Here is a 20,513-nt window from a genome sequence, read left to right as displayed (position 1 = left end):
CATATATGCATGTGTGCACATGTACACGTGTGCATGCCTTTTGTGCATGCATACATGCATGTGTGCAGGTATATGTACATGTGTGCATGTCTGTGCATGTGTGTAACCTCCTTAGAATAGGCAGAGATTGGGGCTTTCTTTGTCTACCCCAGTTTCCTTTAGGCTGTCTTCATAGAGAAAGGAATAGCTCAAAACCCACAACCTTGCTTCGCCCTGATGGGGGATTTCTGGGTCTCCTCAGTCTGTCTTTTATTAGGCAGGCCATGGGCTGTCAGGCCCTTGCTGGGTAGATGCTCTGCTCATGAATAAGAGATAGAGGCAGGGCAGGACAGGGCCCCTCCCTGATGGGCCTCCCCCTTCTGTGTGGTGGAATCTCACAGACAACTTTGAGTGGCCTGTGCACATCCACTTTTTTTTTTCTTTTTTTCTTTCTTTTTTTTTTCTTTTTTTTGAGATAGGATCTTGCTCTGTCACCCGGACTGGAGTGCAGTGGTGCCATCAGAGCTCATTTCAGCCTTGACCTCCCAGGCTCAAGCTATCCTCCTGCCCCAGCCTCCCAAGTAGCTGGGACTATAGGTGCATACCACCGCACCTGGCTAATGTTTTGACTTCTGCAGAGACAAAGTCTTACTATGTTGTCCAGGCTGGTCTCAAACTCCTGGGCTCAAGAGATCCTCCTGTTTGGGCCTCCCAAAGTGTTGGGATTATAGGCGTGAGCCACTGCACCTGACCCACACATTCACTTTTTTAGGACATGGCAGGGACTTAATGTTTTAGAAAACATTTAGCTACCCCTGTGACAATGCTGCTTGACGCTATTTGACAGTGTGACTTACTGTATCCTAATAACTTCCATGAAAATCATCACAAAGCTCAAGGTAAGTTTTTATTAAAAATCACAGTTTTAAAAAATGTCCAGTGACACAATGTAGCTCTTCTGAAATGAATGGAAAACATGACACACTGCTAACCAGTGGCGGGAGCTCTCTGCAGGGCTGGGAGGCCTGACAATGCAGCTGTTGCTTCTGCAAGTGGAAATCCAGGCCAACTTGCAGTCATTGGACTGATGTCCAAGGGCAATCACCATCCAGCAACTACAGGCAGGGCTGGGTGATAGGGAGTATGGGAGAAGGACGTGCTCAGATGAAAACATGCATGCAACGATTTTCACCACTGAACGCACTGTTTTCTGTGACAGAAACACTCAGCCCCGCTGGGGGACAAGATATTCACGGCCCCAGGCGCCAATGTGATGCCTCTAGGGCAGTCTGTCCATGATGCTTCTTTGTTCCCTGCTAAACAAGGACCATAAGGTGAAAGGCACCTTACCTTATGGAGTGAGCCCAGACCCCAGGGAAAAGCTTGGGTAGAACAATCCAAGGGGCAGCCTGGGAATGAGAATCCAGCCCAAGCTAGCTGCTCTAGAAGCTCTAGAAGCCCGGAGGCCTTTCCCAGCTTCCCAAATGTAGCCCTTTTCACATGACCAATCCTTCAATTCAGTTGCCTTTCTCTATTTGCCCTTCTTAGTGGCTGCAGGGGGAAGGATAATGATTCCTGACCGCAGGACACATTTTCACTAGAAAAGACTTCCTCGTGCTGGCCACAGTGGGAATTCTGCACACAGGTGCCTGCTTCACCAAGCGGACAGGCTCAGGAGATTGTCCAGGGACAAGGAGACCCGGCTGGACCTCTGCAGGGAGGTGAGGCCCCTGCCCCCCTCTTGCCCCATCACATTCTGGACGTTTGGCATCCCGAGGCTCCTGGGAGGGGAGAAGTGCTGAGAAAGAGGCCAAAAATCACACAGAAAGAAGACAGAAAACTGCACGCACTTCCTACATAGGTGCTACCATATTCCTACGAGCACGGGGCCTGTGTTCACGGGGCCAGGAGTTCAGCCTCACAGCCTCTTTCACAGATGCGGTCACCACTTTACCAAACCTGGCACATCCAACCACTCCTTTCATAAGTCAAGGATTAGTTAAGACCAGAAAATAATTCTCCGGTCTTGTATCTTCAACTCAAACTCACACTCCAAAAGGCCTATTTGTGGTGAGGCTCAGGGTCTTTGGCTTGTTATGAATTAACACTTCCTTTGGAAACTCTTTAGATGGCTTTGATCCCTGTACTGTCCCCCATTACAGACACAGAAAGCAACAGGGGATTCTGGCAGCACCCTCTCTGTGGAGGAGAGGAAGGTGTGGACGTTCAGGGGAAGGCAGCCCGAAGCTGTTCTCAGTGAGACGCCGGGGACTGGGCCTCTTGCCCCTGCTCTGCAGCCTCCATGCAGGGCTTTATTTACCAGTCACCAGGTCGTCAAGACAGTCTGCAGGAGAGAGGATTTCGGGGGGAAAGTAAGCCAAGCCAATTCATTCAAACGGTCTCCTTTTATCACAAACATGTAAGTCTTCCATCTCATAACAGACAGTAAAAGCAGGATCCAGGCCTTTTTTTTTTTTTTTTTTCCTTTCCTTAACTGGCTACATGCTTAGAAACTGCACTGGTCAAACTTGATTTTCTTTTTAAAGCCTCAAAACATTTTTATTGTCATGAAAGCTTTTCAGTGACTAGGGATCAGTCTCATGGGCTGTCACAGCCATGCCGTAGAAGCAGCCAAATTCCTCTGCCTTTGCCCTCCCTTCAGGAGTCACATGCTAAGGCATCCTTGGGCATTCGGAAAAGGCCGCTTGGGGTGTGAGTGCTCTAGGCCACTCTGCAATGCCCCTGGGCGCAATCAGTAACAAATGCACTCCAGGACCCAGAGAACAGGAAAGACGTGAAAGGGATTTGGAAACAGATCGTAAAAATAACCTGTATGAAAATCACACAGACAAGAAAACAAACAAATCCATCTAGCCCCTGGGATCCTGCCATCCGTCTTCTCTCCCAGCATTGCCTTTGCTTTGTGGAGGGTGAGTCCTGGGACAGGCTTTGGGTGACGCGTCACGGGCGTGTTCCATCCAAGGCTGGCTCTCCCAACTGGCAGAGGGAGGTGGCTGACAATCAGTTCCTCTGGATTCATTTTCCTGTGATTGTTTCTGTGATCAAAGACAGCCACCGACAGGTATGGGAGCGGTTAGTTCACCACGTCATAGTAGTAATTGCGCAGACGCAGTTCCACTGCTGCGAATCCGGGCCTGTTCTCCACACTGGAACGGGAAGAGATGCATTGTTGTTTGTCAATGTGCTTGTGAAAAAATGCTGATCACAAGCGGGGCCTCTGCAGGCTGAGTACCAGTGGTGCTGCTCCCTGGTGGCTGACTCTAGGGCCTGCAGCTCACAGTGTGGTCCCTGTGCTCCCCGCCCCAGGGTGACCAGAAGGCTGTCGGAAAGTGTATGCCTACTGTAGACCTAAATAATCCATATCTGTATTTTAACAAGACCTCCAGGTGATTCACGTTCACCTTAAAGTAGGAGACTTTTTGCATTAGAACTGGGAGTGTTTTAGCCCCAGGTTCAGGTATGCGGCACACAATATGCTTCTGTGCCACAGGCACAATCTCGCTGTGATTTTAGCAAAACAGGTGTCTGAAAATACTCGGCAAATGTACTGCGGATATAGTCAACATCTGACTCGTAATCTTGTTAAGAGAAGAAATACGAACATAGCTTTAATTCTTCCTTTCCACGCTCTAATCCATGGCTCTGGATTTTCTGAAAATGGGCTGTTGATACGGGTTCTTATGAAAACTCAAAACATGTCATGGCAGAAGCAAAGACCTGGGGCTTGTCTATGATCCACCTTAATACAGCCAGTCCTTACTGCCACTGCTGGCCAGGGAGGCACTGATGTCAGTGAACCACGGGCAAAAGCGTTAACAATTCGCAGTCTCTAAACAAACATTTACAGACACTTCTGTTTACTCTCACACAGACATCTTTACAGATCAGTTGGAAGCAAGTACTAAAACCCCGATAATCAATCCTCACTTAGAAGTTATTTTTCTTATTTTGCAAGATTTCTGGATATATTACAAGTGGGTGAAGTTGAAATATAATAAGTGAAAAAGTGAAATAGAATGTGAGGTTAAATTGTATGAAACCATCCACGTTCAGCCATTTTGACCTATGGCAATGGCAATTTCATATGGTTCAATGTCGACACAAGAGAACAGCCATAGAATGTGCATCAGGACCAAGACTCACTCATCATTTTAAGAGCAGAGTGGCTTCTACAAATCAAAATGGGTAGCTTTGTCAAATGGCATCAAAATACATGGTTTTACTTATAGCTTTCAATAGCGAGCAGAATGATAAAACTGCTGGAATTGATCAGTGTGGTCAGCCATCTGTGGTCATGTCTGGGGACACGGGCCTCCCACGGTGTCACTGAGAGGGGCCTTGTCTCTGGCCACCAAGTGTGTTCCAAGAGGGGATATGGTGGCCAAGCCTCTGGTACAGGAGCATGCGTCCACCCAGAGGGACAGCCTCTATCTTGCTCCTAAACTTCTATAGTCAAAGAGAACATACTTTAGCATCTTTGCAAAACAGGGGGCTCTGCTCCAACTGTGGGGATCCAAATGGTACAAAGAGCACCTTTGGATCTTGCTCTGGGGGTTCATCTGCCCAGCAGCCAAGCACCAAACAAATAAAGGGAAACAGGAATACAGACTCGTCCTCAGGAAAAACACCTGCTCAGGTCTCCTAGGAAATCTCTCCTGTGCATCCAGGGGAGATGCTGCCTCCAGGAAGCCGGGACACAGCTGTGCTTCAGCAGCAGGAGGGTGATGCATGGCCCTTGCGTGCCCAGCTTCCTGCCCTGCCCTCGCCTGCCACTCTGCTTTCAGGCCAGAGTGCAGTTTCTGCTCTGCCCCTCATGCCCAGTGACCCTCCTCCTCTCCCCTCATCCCTATACCCAACCTTGCTTCTTAGCCTGCATGTCTCAGCTGCAATCCCTAAAGGTGGCCTATTTGGAGCCCCTATTGGATGTGTGACCCTTCCCTCCCCATAATTTTCTGTTCTCTTTTAAAGTTTCCAGTGTGTGATTTTATATAAAGAGATATATGGTCTTCATCCTGGGTTCCTGGCACAGAGCTCCTAAAACCCGTGGAATTTCCTGATTGTTGGGCTGAAAGCAGCATCTTTTGTTACTCATAATAAACCCCCTTTAACCATACCCAGGTTTGTGCTAATGAGACTGCTTCTCTCCCTCCCTCCCTCTTTCTCTCCCTTCATCTACCTCCCTCCCGCTCTCTCTGTCTGTCTCTATATATCACCTTGGAGAGGGTGGCTGTTTACAACTGAGGAAAAAATGAAAAAACAAAGCAAAACAAAGCAAAACCAAACAAAACAAAGAATATACTAGGACCATCTGTAGTCCCTTCATTGAATCCACCACATTCTAGAAGCTCCAATATGCTTCTGTGCTACAGGTAACTCTGAGAAACTACTTCGACACGAGAGGGCTTTAAAAACCCCATACACACACGTGATGTCCTCCAGGCCCCTGTGCCCTCCTTGCTTTGATTTCTCACTGGAATCATCCCTTTCCTAAGACACACCATAGGACACACTTATTTTTAGCTTATTATTTATTGCCTGTCTGCTCCAGTCCCAACTATAAGGTCTGATAAGGACAGGGTCTGAGGCTTGTGAGGCTTGCATCTGGGGCGGCAGCCTGCACAGCATGAGCTCCGGCAGTGGCCACCGACCCTGTGAATGACCCAGGGCTCTCAGAGGACGTGCCGCTCAGAGGAAAGCTGGCTGAGGCTGTGCAGGGAGCCAGGGCAGATCTCACCAAGGTCCTGGGAATTCATGCTGTATCTTGGGCTTACTGATCTTTAAACAGGAATTGGAGCCGCATCTCGAGCCTCCCTGACTCTCAGAGAAACTGGAGAGCCCAGGAATTTTCTCCATTCGGCAGAGGCCCCCACTGGAGGGCTGGGACTATTAGGAGACTGTTTTTCAGGATCAAGAGCACCAACTTCTCTCCATTTGCAAGGGCTTTCCCCACGGGTGTCTTCAATCACCCGAAGCACGACTTGGCTCTGGAGAACACTGCAGTGGAAGGCTTCCTGACTGAGTCCTGCTTTCTAAGGGCCAGTGTTTCCTTCTCGGCTTTCACGCTGCCTTCCTGAGTGACCTGCATGGGGCGGACTCTAATGTGTTTCCTCTTTGGAAAGCCGGAGGGGGAAGGAGTGAAGCACGGGCCATCCCAGAATATGCCAGATTGGGGTATTGATTATTTTGAGTTGAAAATATTGGATAAATTGTGGTTTCGGAAAGGACGAGCTGACCTGTCTCTTTGTGTCTGCAGCAAGCCATAAAGATTCCTCTGGGAAGGAGACCCTCCCTGTAGCAGGATGAGAAAATGGCCCTTATCATCAGAGACTGGGCACTGGAGCTGCAATGGGCCTGAGTAAACATATTTAACAAAGTATCCCTTATCTTCCACCGGTTTTACACCATCCTCATATCTCCTAGTGCCTTCTCTAGAAAATTTACTCCTAGCCAGATTTGTCCTGTCATTTCTTCTTAAATGTATGGTTCTTTGTCTAAAAAGTATAAAAGCATCTTGCTTTGGCCACTTCTTTAGACTTCACTCTCTTGCGAGTCTCCCCATAAACATGTAAAACTAATAAAATTGGTATGCTTTTCTTTTATTAATCTGCCTGGTATCAATTTGGTTTCAGGTCCAGCTGAAGAGCCCGCTAAGACTAAAAAGGGGTTGGAGGTAATCTCTGGCTCTCTTACAATGGTGAGCGAGGGATGCTGTCTGCCTTCTCAGGGCTCTGTCACTGAGGCTGAGAAGTCCCTTTGAAATCCCAGGATCACACCCTGGAACTGATGACAGGGCCTGCGGTGAGGGACCCCTGCACCTTCTGGAGGGCCTCGAGCAATAGCCCCGGTTACCAGGACCAGCCCTTGGCGCTTCTGAGTTCTCCTTGTGGCCCTGCTCCAAGGAATGTTTTTCTTTTTTTTCATTCAACTGCACCTCATTGAATTTCTTACGTTCAGACAAAGTGATACGGAGCTAGAAAGAAATTATGTAGGCATATAGAGTGGGTGACAGAGTCCTCTGTAAGGTTTCCTTGTAATAAAAAGCAGCCCCTAAATCATGTCTTTTTCTAACAAAAAGCAGCCTGAAAAATCAAGCTGCAAGCATAGATAAGCAAGCTAAAAGCTCGCATAGGTAAATGCTGGAAGCTGTGTCGATAGAAAAGGGACACCTGGAGGCCAGGGATATTCAACATGGAGGTTCCCTCTTCCACTTTCCTTGTTGCCAAGTGTGCAGTAAAAAAGCAGGCAAAGGCCGGGCGCAGTGGCTCACACCTGTAATCCCAGCACTTTGGGAGGCCCAGGTGGGCGCATCACGAGGTCAGGAGATCCAGACCATCCTGGAGCCGAGATTGCGCCGCTGCACTCCAGCCTGGGCGACACAGCGAGACTCCGTCTCAGAAAAAAAAAAAAAAAAAAAAAAGCAGGCAACATGGCACTGGCCAAGTAGAGACCTCATCTGCATAATAAAAGATTAGGGTGGGGAGACCAGTTTCTTTCCGTGTTATGTAAATGACCCACCTGGTCCAACCAATCTTTGGGCCCTATGTAAATCAGACTCAAGCTCGTCTATAAAACCCTGTGTGTTTCCACAGGAACCTGAAGAACCACTTGGCAGCCCTTATCTGTCTGCAGGAGAGAGAGCTTCTCTCTTTTCTCTTGCCTATTAAACCTCTGCTCTTAAACTCACTTCTTGGGTGTCTGCATCTTCGATTTGCTTGGCGTGAGGCAACGAACTCAGGTATTACCGCAGACAAATACAGCTGCTTCAAAAGTTTCTGAACATCTCCCCACCTCCCCCAACCCTGTTTGAGGTCACTACTAGGAACACTGTAACCTTCAGAAATATCGCTTTGCTGGGAAATAAATCAAAGTCTGATAAGGAGCTGCGATTTCTAATCTGGGGCATGGGGCATCGTCATGATTTCCCTTTGACTGGGGCTTGTGCCCGGGAGCTGACTCCTCCAAGCCTGCAGAACTCACGGAAATGCACCACTGCAGAGCGGACTGGGGTGGGAACCAAAAGGGGAAAGACACTGCCTGCCTGGGAACCTCACTCAGGTTCCATCTTAAATCTTCAGGCGGGAAAACACGTTTAGAAAGAATGCTCTCTTAAAGAGACCGTTTACTGCTCTACTTCGCTGTAATTCTGGTGAATATCCAGTGAGTATCACGTAGACTGCTTTCCCTCCCCGGCCTCCCCCGGTGGACCATTCTGGAAATAACAGTGCCCACTGTTACTTGTGTCCATGAAGGACTGAGGTGGGCCCAGCGGCTCCCATCCTGATTCCTTGAGTCACAAGAATGCACCATGGCCCAAAGGGTATTCAGCAGCCTCACCGCAGCCACCCGGGAGCCAAGTGGGAGGTGGTGCCCCTGGCTGTAGCACCTAGCCCTCTCCCCACCCACCTTTCACTCCTCACTATAAAACACATACCACAAAGAAGAATCGACAGAAATAAATAGATCAGCATCAACGTTAAATGCAAAAACTCCCCACTGCGAGTTCATTTTTAATTCCAAGTTTTTGCATTTGTATCACAATCATTTAAACTCTACCCTCCTCACCCTCCTACAGGAAGGGAAGCCTTGCAGGCAGGACCAAAGAACACGACCAGCAAAGGGTCACAGGCTGCCACGTGCCCAAGGGCTGCCCTCCCCAGGGTCCAGTGCTGCCAGTGCCTACCTGCCAATGGTTCTGACAATTCTGATTTGGGCACTGGGGGAATTAAGCCAAGACTTAGGAATAAACATCCTCCTAAATCTATGAATAACACTTCTCTCTTGCTGACACTTAGCTCTCCCTGTAGCACTAACACTTGGGGTTGGAGAAGATGCCCCAGGGTCCAGGCCAGGCCCCTCTCCTGAGCCATGGCAGCAGCAGGGGCAGGGTAGCAACTACCCACAGTTTGCCTGCTGCCTTTGTGGCTGTGCCCTGGGTGGTTTCTAGATGGAGAATGAGATTATTTCCCCATCACTCACAATTGTGGTAGAGTGATACTCCCAGGGTGGGGAGGGGAGGTCTCGGAACCCCAGGTGGCATCTGCAGCATTTGAAATAGCCCTCATCTTTCAGAGGCTCTGGCAATGTCAGCTGTATCTGAGGGCAAACCTGATTCCACAAAGCATCAAATCCATGGCCAGGATTTGTGATGTCCTCCTGATCACAAACCACGTCGATTCTAAGCTGCATGGGCTCTGTGTGTACAGTTCAGTACCAGGGAGCTGGAGATGGCAGCTTGGGGTCACCCTGCTACGCACGCACAAGCAGGCTGCTGAGCCTGGCAAAGCTGTACTCCTAATTTTCAGTGACAATGCATTTTCCTTCCCTGCTCAGCTGCCCTGAGCATCACCTGAGAATAATGCCAGATGTACTTTACAAGCATAACAGCACCTGGATCCACTAAGCGAGACATATGATGGCAGTCAGGGTGGACTGAGGCCACCATTTCAAGGACGAGGTAGATTCTAGGGAAGTGCAACCTTAGCCAATCCATTTGTGAGCTGACCAGATTCTGAGGTCACCGCTCACTGCTCATGGTCATCAGGGAGTCAGGAAAGTATAACATCCCCTACTGAGTACTGCTACCATCCTCTATATGCCAGAAACGGCATCCAGCCCCAAACTCTTACAAACACCTTTTTAGTTTGACTGCCCTTGCCCCATATCTCCACCATTATCGACGTTTAAATTTGGACACTTGGGTTAGAGTCCCTGTCTAAACTTAAAGCAGGACCAGCCCCCACCATTGTTTGTTTAGAAAGGGGGCACATTTCTGATTCATGAAAAGGTGAACTTTATGCTTGTTTCAGACGCCCAGCCATTTCACCTGTCTCCAGAGCATTTAAATACGTCGCAGACAGTGTTAGGTACTCACTCGTACGTCCAGCACAGGTTCATGAGATCGTACATCTCTCTTGGACATCCTGCAGGGCACCCCATCCGCTCTCCTTTTTCTAACATAGCGGTGACTTCACTTCCTTTCATCCCCTACAACATGGAAGATATGCATAAGCTTTTTTTTTTTTTTTTTTTTTTTTTTTTTTTTTTTTTTTTTTTTAAAAGTGTTAGCCAAACAAAACAAAACAGCCACTCCAAGACATGGAGGAGTACACATTGTATGATTTCAATTATATGAAGTATAAAAACAGGAGCACTTAATCTGTGATGCTGGAGTCAGATGGGTCTGCCGCAGGGAAGGCTGTGTGTGCAGAGGAAACGGCCTCTGGGGTTCTGTTTGTCATCTGGGGGCTGATTTCACGGGTATGTTTCATTTGTGGAAAAACCACTGTGCTGCATGCTAAGAGTTGTGCCCTTTTTGGTATATATGTTTTAATTAAAAGATCTAGGGGAGGCCGAGGTGGGCGGATCACAAGGTCAGGAGATCGAGACCATCCTGGCTAACACGGTGAAACCCTGTCTCTACTAAAAATACAAAAAATTAGCCGGGCGTGGAGGCGGGCACCTGTAGTCCCAGCTACTCGGGAGGCTGAGGCAGGAGAATGGTGTGAACCCGCGAGGCGGAGCTTGAGGTGAGCCAAGATCGCACCACTGCACTCCAGCCTGGGAGACAGAGCGAGACTCTGTCTCAAAAAAAAGAAAAAGATCTAAAAAATGTAACTAAGATACTGTAAATAGTCATGATTTCTATTTCAACTCTAATGAATAATGAGCTGGGTTGTATTTTGTGTATATTTACGTGCGTTGACACACAATGGGAAAAGCACACTCTTCAGCGAGCATCATATATTTCGTCCTCAGTTTGGAACAGACTGAGGGCACATTAACTGCTTACTGGTAAAAGATAACGAGAGACTCAGAGAGGTGCTCAGATTTTAGGGTTTTTAAGTTCCTGTAAAGACAGTCTGGTGCTTATCTGTTCTAACGGCCCCACAGTGAGAAAATGAAAGAGGAGCGGCTCACTCGATACGGCTTCTGCCCGTAGGAGAATGCTTCCCACATCAACACTCCAAAGCTCCAGACATCGCTTTTGCTGGAGAACTTGTAGTAGTTGATGCATTCCGGAGCGTACCACTTGACAGGCCACTTTCCATGGGTCTGGGCCTAAAAGCAAAGCAGAGGTAGAAATTCCATTAAGAATAAAATTGTGGGCTGGGCGCAATGGTTCATGCCTGTAATCCCAGCACTTTGGGAGGCTGAGGAGAGCAGATCACTTGAGATCGGGAGCTCAAGACCAGCCTGGCCAACATGGTGAAACCCCGTCTCTACTAAAAATACAAACATTAGCCAGGTGTGGTGGTGGGTGCCTGTAATCCCAGCTACTCGGGAGGCTGAGGCAGGAGAATTGCTTGAACCCAGAAGGCGGAGGTTACAGTGATCTGAGATCACACCACTGCACTGCAGCCTGGGTGACAGAACGAGAAACTCCATCTCAAAAAAAAAAAAAAAAAAAAGAAAGAAAAGCATAAAATTGTATACACTCATGTTCATAGCAGCATTATTCCAAATAGTCAAAACATGAAAGTAACTCAAGTGTCCTTCAGCAGATGAGTGGATACACAAAACACCATCTATATAGACAACGGAATAGTATTCAGCCTTCAAAAGGAAGGGAATTCACTACAATATGCATGAGCCTGGAGGACATTATGCTGAGTGAAATTAAGACAGGAGAATAGGGCCTGGAGGCAGGGAACCTAAGGACTTCCTAGAACTAAATGAAATGGAAACACTTCAGATATGACAGGAAATATCCTCTTCATTTACACAGGGCGTACACTCAGTAAATGACTTTGTAACGTTACTTCATCCCCTTCATTTACAATAACTTTGTAACTTCACTTTAGCCTCTTCATTTACATAGAGTGTACCCCAAGTAACCCGTGAACACCTCTAGAGGGTATTTAAACCCCAGAAAACTCTGTAACTGAGCTCTAGAACCCTATGCTCAGGCCCGCTCCCACCCTGTGGAGTGTACTTTTGTTTTCAATAAATCTCTGCTTTTATGGCTTCATTGTTTCCTTGTTGTGTTTGTGTGTTTTGTCCAGTTCTTCGTACAAGATGCCAAAAAGCTGGACACCCTCCACCCATAACAAAATAAGCCAGTCACCAAAGGACAAATACTGTATGGTTCTGGTGAGGTACCAAGAGTAGCTAAACTCATACAGACAGAAAGTACAATGCTGGTTGCCAGGGTCTAGTAGGGAGGGAGAATGGGGAGTTGGTATTTGATGGGGACAGAGTTTCCGTTTTGCAAGATGAAAAGAGTTCTGGATATTGGTTGTACAACAATATGAATGTACCTAACACTGCTAAACTGTACACATAAAAAAATGATTAAGCTGATAAATTTCATGTTACATGTATTTTATCACAACTTTAACAAAGAATAAAATCCTGAGCCACAAAATACTGTGTGTGTATGTGTGTGTGTGTGTGTGTCTGTATGTTTAGTCTGAATTTTAAAGATACTATTAAATCTTAAAAGCTTTAAAATTATTTAAAAATTTTTAAACGTATATATTTAATATATTTATTTATATTATTTATTTAATATATTATATTATTTATTTAATATATTAAATATAAAATCTTTGCATCTTTTAGTCTTCTCCTCTCATCTTTTCTTTTGGTCACACACAGCTTCATGGGGAATGTAGATGGCAACAGACAAGTCAAGTCTGAATATTGCTTTATGATTATGATCCGAGAAATACTGGGCTATTCATAAGTATATTTAAGTACTAATGTGCGTATGTCCATAGTTTTAAGCCAATTTCAATTATTTCTTTTTAAAATTTTTTTAATTGATACAAAATATTTTACATATTTATGGGGTACACGTATTTGTTACATACATGGAATGTGTAATGACCAAGTCAGGGTATTTGGGATGTCTAGCACCTTGAGTACTTACCATTTCTATGTGTTGGGAGCATTTCAAGCCCTCTCTTCTAGCAACTTTGAAATATACAATATAATGTTGCTAACTATAGTCACCCCACTCTGCTCTCAAATATTGGAGTTCATTTGTTCTGTCTAATTGTATGTTTGTACCCATTAACCAACCTCTTTCATCTCCACTCCCATCCATACACCCTTCCTAGCCTCTGGTATCTATCATTCTATTCCTTATCTCCATGAAATCTCTCTTTTTTTTTTAGCTTCCACACATGAGTAAGAACGTGTGGCATCTGTCTTTCTGTACTTGGCTTATGCCATCTAACATAATGACCTCCAGTTCCATCCATGTTGCAGTAAATGACATAATTTCATTCTTTTTCAGGCCAAATAGTATTCCATTGTGTGTGTGTTATATATATACACATATATATGTATGTGTGTGCTATATATATACACATATATATGTATGTGTGTGTTTATATATGTGTATGTATGTGTGTATATATACACACATATATGTATATATGTATATATATACACACATATATGTATATACATATACATACATACGCATATATGTATATATGTGTATACATACACACACACATACACACACATATATATACACACCACATTTTCTTTACCCATTCATCCATTGATGGCCACTTACGTTGATTCCACATCTTTGCTATTGTGAATAGTTCTATGATAAGCACATGAGTGTATGTATCCCTTTGATACAAGTTTATTTGCCTTGGGATAAATACCCAATAGTAGGATTGCCGGATCATATGGTAATTCTATGTGTAGTTTTTTTTTTTTTTTTTTTTTTTTGAGATGGAGTCTAGCTCTGTCACCCAGGCTGTAGCACAGTGGCGTGATCTTGGCTCACTGCAAGCTCCGCCTCCCAGATTCACGCCATTCTCCTGCCTCAGCATCCCAAGTAGCTGGGACTACAGGACCACCACCATGCCCGGCTAATTTTTTATATTTTTAGTAGAGACAGGGATTCACCGTGTTAGCCGGGATGGTCTCGATCTTCTGACCTCGTGATCCACCCACCTTGGGCTCTCAAAGTGCTGGGATTACAGGCGTGAGCCACCGTGCCTGGCCTTTTGTTTTGAGGAGTCTCTCTACTATTTTCCATAGTGACTATACTAATTTACATTCCCACAAATAGTGTGTAAGAGTTCCCCTTTTTCCTGCATCTTTGCCAGCATTTTTAAAAAAATCTTTTTAATATAGCCATTCTAGCTGTGATAAGATGGTATCTCACTGTGTTTGTAATTTGCACTTTCCTGCTATTTGGTGATATTGAGCATTTTTTCATATACCTGTTGGCCATTCGTATATCCTTTTTAGAGAAATGTCTGTCTATGTTCTTAGCCCACTACTTAACAGGATTATTTGTATGTTTGGTTTACCAGTGAGTTTTATACTTTTGTGCATTTTTATGATGGTAAATATTGTCCTTTTACTTCCACGTTTAGGATTCATTTGAGTACTTCTTCTAGGATTAGTCTAGTGGTGATGAATTCCCTCAGTGTTTGCTTACCTGGGAAAGGCTTTATTTTTCCTTTATTTATGAAGGATAGTTTTGCTGGACATGGTCTCCTTGGGTGGCAGTACTTTTTTTTCAGCACTTTGAAAATGTCATCCCCTTCTCTCCTGGACTGTAAGGTGTCTGCTGAGAAGTCCACTGTTAGTCTAATGCTGCTTCCTTTATGGGTGATGAGAAGCTTTTCTTTTGTTGTTTTTAGTATATTTGCTTTTGCTTTGATTTTAAGCGGTTTGATTGTAACGTGCTGTGGAGAAGATGATTTTGCATTGTATCTGTTGGGGACTTTTGGGCCTCCTGTATCTGGATGTCTAGGTCTGTTGTTAGATTTGGGAACTTTTGATTTAATATTTCATTAAATAGGATTTCTAATCTTTCATTCTCTCTTCAACCTTGGGAATATTGATGATTTGAATATTCAGTTGCTTTGCACTGCCCCATATATCATGAAGGGTTTGCTCATTCTTTTTTATTCTTTTCTCTTTATTTTTGTCTGAATAGATTGTTTCAAAAGACCTGTCTTCAAGTTCTGAGATTCTTTATTTTGCCTAACCTAGTCTATCAGTGAAGTTTGGGATATATTTTTTATTGCATTCAACGAATCTTCAGTTCCAGAATTTCTGTTTGGTTCTTTCAAAAATATCTATTTCTTTGATAAATTTCTCATTCATATCCTGAACTGCTTTTCTGAATTCTCTCTATTATAGTTTTTCAGAATTCTCTTATATCTTATTTAGCTTCTTTAAAATCAATATTTTGAATTCTTCATCTGGGGTTTTGTGAATTTCTTTTTGATTGGGATTGTTTTGCTGGAGAATTATGTGTTCCTCTGGAGGTATCATATGTCCTTGCTTTTTCATGCTTCCTGTGTTTTTACACTGATATCTGCCCATATGGTATAACAGTCATTTCTTCCAATTTTTTGAAATTGCTTTCGTGGAAAAGGTCTTTTTCCTGAAGATGTATATATGTTGTTGGAGATATATATATATATATAGCTTTATAGCTCTTTGGGTTTGATTTGGGGTGAATGCAGTATTTAGTCTATGTATAATTTCTTTGGCCATAAACTGCCTCAGTGACATCTGTGATTTTCTCAGTGGCTCAGGGTATGGTTATTAGTGGAGGCTGTCGTGAAGGTGTACTGTGAATAGGATGCTAGGTGGGCCAGTCTTCAGACCACAGTGGTGACAGCAGTGAGCTGAGTATGCCTGTCCTTGGGCCCTAGGGCGGTATACACTAGCACTGGTGTCAGTTGGTCCAAGCAGGTTGACTCTTGGGCTTTCAGGTAGACTGTCTGGATGCTGCAGTGGCTGGGCATGTGGGTGGGTTCTTGGGTTCCTGAGCAGTGGGTGTGACGTGGGTGATGGCAGTAATGGTGGTAGGGCAACTCACTGGAACCCCAGTGGTCCATGTTGGTGTTGGCGGTGGCTGCAACAGGATGTCATACTCAAGTATTGGGGCATGTGACTAGGCCAATGGACTTGCGCTCAGGCTCCCTGGTAGTGCACTCAGGTGCTGGCTGTGATACGCAGGGAGGGGTGGTCTCTAGGTTGCCAGGAGTGGCGGCCCTGAAGGCCTGCCACCAGAAAGGGTAGGGCCACTCTCAGTAGGTGCAGAGTAGGCAGGTAGCTGTGGGATATGCAGTCTCCTTGAGCCTTGGTCTCACAGCAGCCCTCAGTGGTGGTGGGATTTGCTTTTGTGGTAGGTGAAAGTGCCTGGCCTCTCTTCTCCCTGTGTGGCCCGGCAGTGGCAGCATCAGCCCTGGCCCAGGGAAGGACACAGACCTGTGGAAGCTTGGCTCTCAGAATGGCGCTGGCTATGGGCCTGCTCCTGGGGAGGCTGGGGCCATTCTCAGGGGGAGCAGTGTAGGCAGGCAGCTACAGGGGGTGGGATTTGCTTGTGTCTCAGTCCCACAGCAGCCTGCAGCAGCAGGGGGATCTGTCCCTGGGGTGTGTGGCGGTGTCCACTCTCCTCTCTGTCCTTGGCCCGGTGGTGGCAGCATCAGCAATAGTCCCAGGGCAAGACGCAGTCCTTTGGGGGCTTGGTTCTCAGTATGGCACCAAACTGCAGCGACTCAGAGCTCGGAAGCCTGTGGGACTCAGTGTGAATTCCCTCTATGGAGCAATGCCTCTGTGTGATCCCTAGGCAGCTCCCTGTGGTAGTCTTAAGGCCCACGTGAGTCGAGGGATTCTCCTGTCGCTAGGACTGTAGAGGTCCTTGGCTGGAATGTGGAGCCCTGGGGATCTCTCGCTTATGCTTTCCCCACATCTGGAAGCTTCTTCCAGCTCCCCAGTCATTCCTGGCCAAGCAGGCTGCCTCGTTTCCCTCTGCTTTGCTTTCCGTGCTTCCTGTCGCTCCTCGGTTGCATTCGTGTTCTCTCTTAGATCATCTATTGGAAGTGTGAATATGTACTTGTTATTTTGGTCCCGCTCCATGGAGGAGCATATACTAGTTGCATTTAGTTGTCCACCTTGATCAGTTCTCCTCCCAGGTCAATTATTTTAGCATACGCTATTTGCTAGCATCATTAAAAAATGATCTAAGCTTTCTAATATCCTAATTTTAAAAAGCAAGTGATAGTACAGAAGTCAAAACTGTATAGCAAAACCTTCTCTTCTGGGTTTGGGATTCGGGGGCACACAGCGGAGTCTTGTTATCTTCTGCTGATGTCACCTGTGTGAGGTCTCATTGCGGTGGAGGGAGGGACATGATTTCGGCGAAAACGATTTCATGGCACTATGGTGGATAACAAGGAGACATTCAGGACATCAGTCTGGAGACCATAAGGTGCCCTGGCATTTCTCTTCCAAATGACACGACTGATTATACTGTTTCCATCACCTGGTGTGCTATTTTAAAATGTTGATCTTACAAGTCATGAACAATACAGCCATGTGTTATTTCAAGTTTCTTCTGAATTCTGAACTGATGAAAAAAGTAAACCTTTGACAAATCCTAAATGCAATGAAAGTTAGCCTCTCTCCAGAATAACCTAGATACATGCATACATAGGTAGTATTTACTTTTTTCTGGTCAACAAACTAGGGGCATATTCTTTTTGCACTGTACTTTTTAATTTTTCTGCCTAACCATGTATAGGAGACATATTTCTAGGTCAGCACATGCAAATGAAGTCACTTTTAAAAGCGCTGCGTTGTGAGCTTGCTGTGAATCTGCTATGACTGAATGGACCGAACTCTGTGGAGCAGCTGTCAGGCAGTTTCCAGATTTTTGCTACGGCAGCCCGTGCTAGAGTGCACATTACCAGATGTGTGTGTTTGCTCCCGGAAGGAGCTGCTGGATCAAACAGCACTTGTGTTTTCAGTCATGATGCTGCACAATCCACACTGCCACACATGGTTCCCTGAGTGCCAGAGTTCGTTTGCTTCCACAGCTAGAACTTTTCTTTGATCTTGTTTCACTTTTTATTTTTTTTTTTTGAGACAGAGTCTCACTCTGTTGGCCAGGCTAGAGTGCAGTGGCACGATCTCAGCTCACTGCAACCTCTGCCTCCTGGGCTCAAGGAATTCTCCTGCCTCAGCCTCCCGAATAGCTGGGATTACAGGTGTGCGCCACCACGCCCAGCTAATTTTTGTATTTTTAGTAGAGACGGGTTTTCACCATGTTGTCCAGGCTGGTCTTGATCTCCTGACCTCAGGTAATCCGCCTGCCTCAGCCTCCCAAAGTGCTGGGATTACAGGTGTGAGCCACCGCGCCCGGCCCACTTTTTATTCTTCTCCATGTCACTTTGCTTTTTTTTCATAAAGAAATCCTCCACTACCCTGTCTTTTCAGTAGTTTGGTCTGTTTTTGCTGCTTCCAACATGGCTTTTATTTCCATAGTGGCTTTTTTTCTTCATTGATTGTCCAAAGACAACTTTGGTTTACTTTTTAGTTTACTTTAGTTTACTTTCTAATGGTATGCTGTTTAATATCTATGGCGGTTTTAGAATTGGCCCCATGTTCTTTGACTCTTTGATGCTTCTCCTCACAAGGGTGGTTCTATCTATCCCATCCTTTGAAACTGGCGGCCTTGGCTGCTCTGACCAACAGGATCAGGTGGTAGTGACCCTGAGGCAGTTTCTGGGCCCGGCCTTATAGGCCTGGCAGCCCCCACTTCCTGCCTCTTGGGTAACTGCTCTCAGCCTGCAGCTGCCATGCTGTGAGGAAGCCCGAGGGCCCCAAGGAGAGGCTGTGTGCAGGTGAGCTGGCTGACAGCCCCACAGAGGTCTCCAGCATGGGCCGGGTCTAACCAGCTGCTCATGGCTGAGTAGTGTGAGTGAGCAGAGTGGAAACATTCCTCCTGTCCCTCGGGCCACCGTACAACCCCCTGTTGTGAGCAGACACACTAAACCCTGCCCACCCGGCCCTGCCCACACAGCAGGATGGCAAGGAAACCAACACCTGGTGGTGTTTTTGGCACTAAGTTTCAGGTGATTTGTTATACAGCAGTGGATAAGGTGACCAGCATTCATGTTTCATCTTCTCTATCTCGTCTGTGTCCTTGTTTCAGACAGGCTGTCTTCTTCTGTCTAATGATCATGATGAGGTACATGCAGCTTTACAACAGGCTTCTTTCTCCAGCGTATCCTGTGCTGCTCATCCTAGGCTGCTGTCTCCCTTGCTCCGTTTCCCTGCTGTCTCTGTCCAGGCCCATGCTGATGCCCTTCTCACAGTGGCTCACTTCTGAAGGGGCTTCCTTCTGGGAAGCTACTGTATGAAGAATGGGGTGAGGAGGGCCAGCCTGAGCCCTGCTATACTCTTGCCTGGCCTTTGTGCTCAAGATGGTGGAGTCTGCCTGCCTGCCTCAGAGCTTGGTTCTTGTGGCTCACCTTTCATGCAGTCCCTTTGCTGGCTGAGGTCCACCGTTCCCCATCACCTACTGGTCCATGGACTGCCTCTTAGGGAAAGGTGAGTGGGTGGGTATTTTCACTCAGGGTGGAGTCTCTGACCACTGCAGGGCATGAAACTCAGGACCCCATCTGCCATCCACTAGGTAGATTTTCAGGGTCTGCCATCTATTTCTGAGCACATGGACTTCACCAGAGACAAGCAGAGTTGTCAACCTGCCCTCGGCACCCTCTTTGACTCAGTGGGACCCAATCCCATCACATTTTCCAGTTGGTCAACACAGACCCTAGGTATACACCATGGATGAGTTAATATGAAGATGGAGCTTTCTTATCGTTTCTTCTTTTGGTTGTTATTGGTTCATTTGAGGGTTCAGAGAGGGGTCAAGTCATATTAGCAAGGGGATTGGTCACTGTGAAATTATTTTTTAGGAAGTCTAAGCCTGCACCCAGAACTAGTTTCTACTTTATGTTTTGCTGGAAGTCCACCCTTAATTCTTGATAATCTCTACCTCACCAAACTAAGGGGCATAGGTTTCTTTTAGCTTCAGTCACATAACTGTCTAGATCTCTTCTTTCCAGCACTGCATTTATTTTTTGACACTTCAACTCCTCAGGATACCAGTTAAGCCAATAGAACAATTTCTACATATGTAGTGGACATACACAGATGATGAGTTTATTTGATAAATCTTTACTTCCTAACTTTTACATGTGTAGATAGGTGTTCACTAGAAGGTTATTTTGGAATAGCTCCAAGCTGCGATACTGGAGCTCCAAGCTGCAATACTGGAGCTCCAAGCTCCAATAGCTCCATGCTGTGGAACAGTGTTCCACCAGATGTTATGAAATGTCCTATCAGAAAAGGATGCCATGGATGAATCTAGTTTGAGAGATGCAATGCAGCAAAACCCTCTACTGAGATTTGTAACGTTGAGTAGCATGAAAAGGGCTTTGGGGAAATCCTGCAAGAATCAAGCTGTCCAATCCAAACTTTTGAAATTAACTTAATGAAGGAATCCCATTCTTCTTTTTTCAAAATGAATCATCACTTAATACCTAGATTCCTGATCATTCCATGAAACATAATTTAGAATATACTACATTGAGTAAATCTCAAGGTGTGATATATTATTTTTATTTTTTAAACAGTAAAATCAAAGATTATGAGAACATTTCTTATATAGTTATTTTTTAAGTAGCAAAATTGCTTTTTAAAACCATACCAATAGTAAAATAAAGAAA

The 20,513-nt window shown here is 45.7% G+C and overlaps 1 protein-coding gene across 16 annotated transcripts in view; it reads right to left on the bottom strand.

The window, feature by feature from the left end:
* Positions 1 to 20,513, bottom strand: part of SYK (spleen associated tyrosine kinase) — a 128,304-nt gene that overhangs the window by 31,293 nt on the left and 76,498 nt on the right. For 12 of the 16 annotated variants that reach the window (XR_012424874.1, XR_012424872.1, XR_012424873.1 and 9 more), the window contains 3 exons: positions 10,918 to 11,058; positions 9,872 to 9,984; positions 874 to 3,146 (listed from right to left, as the gene is read on the bottom strand). Coding sequence is in view for 12 of the 16 variants with exons in the window: in XM_074017824.1 (XP_073873925.1) it covers positions 3,074 to 3,146; positions 9,872 to 9,984; positions 10,918 to 11,058 (327 nt within the window). In the remaining 4 variants the exon portion in view is untranslated. Of the gene's footprint in view, positions 1 to 873; positions 3,147 to 9,871; positions 9,985 to 10,917; positions 11,059 to 20,513 lie in introns of those variants that run through there. The other 4 variants (XR_012424875.1, XM_074017831.1, XM_045372991.3 and 1 more) reach the window with 1 other exon arrangement.

This window comes from Macaca fascicularis, chromosome 15, assembly GCF_037993035.2.
Source record: "Macaca fascicularis isolate 582-1 chromosome 15, T2T-MFA8v1.1".
In the NCBI taxonomy this organism is placed as follows: Eukaryota; Metazoa; Chordata; class Mammalia; order Primates; family Cercopithecidae; genus Macaca; species Macaca fascicularis.
The sequence above is the reverse complement of the archived record's forward strand: the minus strand, read 5'-3'. Positions and strand labels throughout refer to the sequence as shown.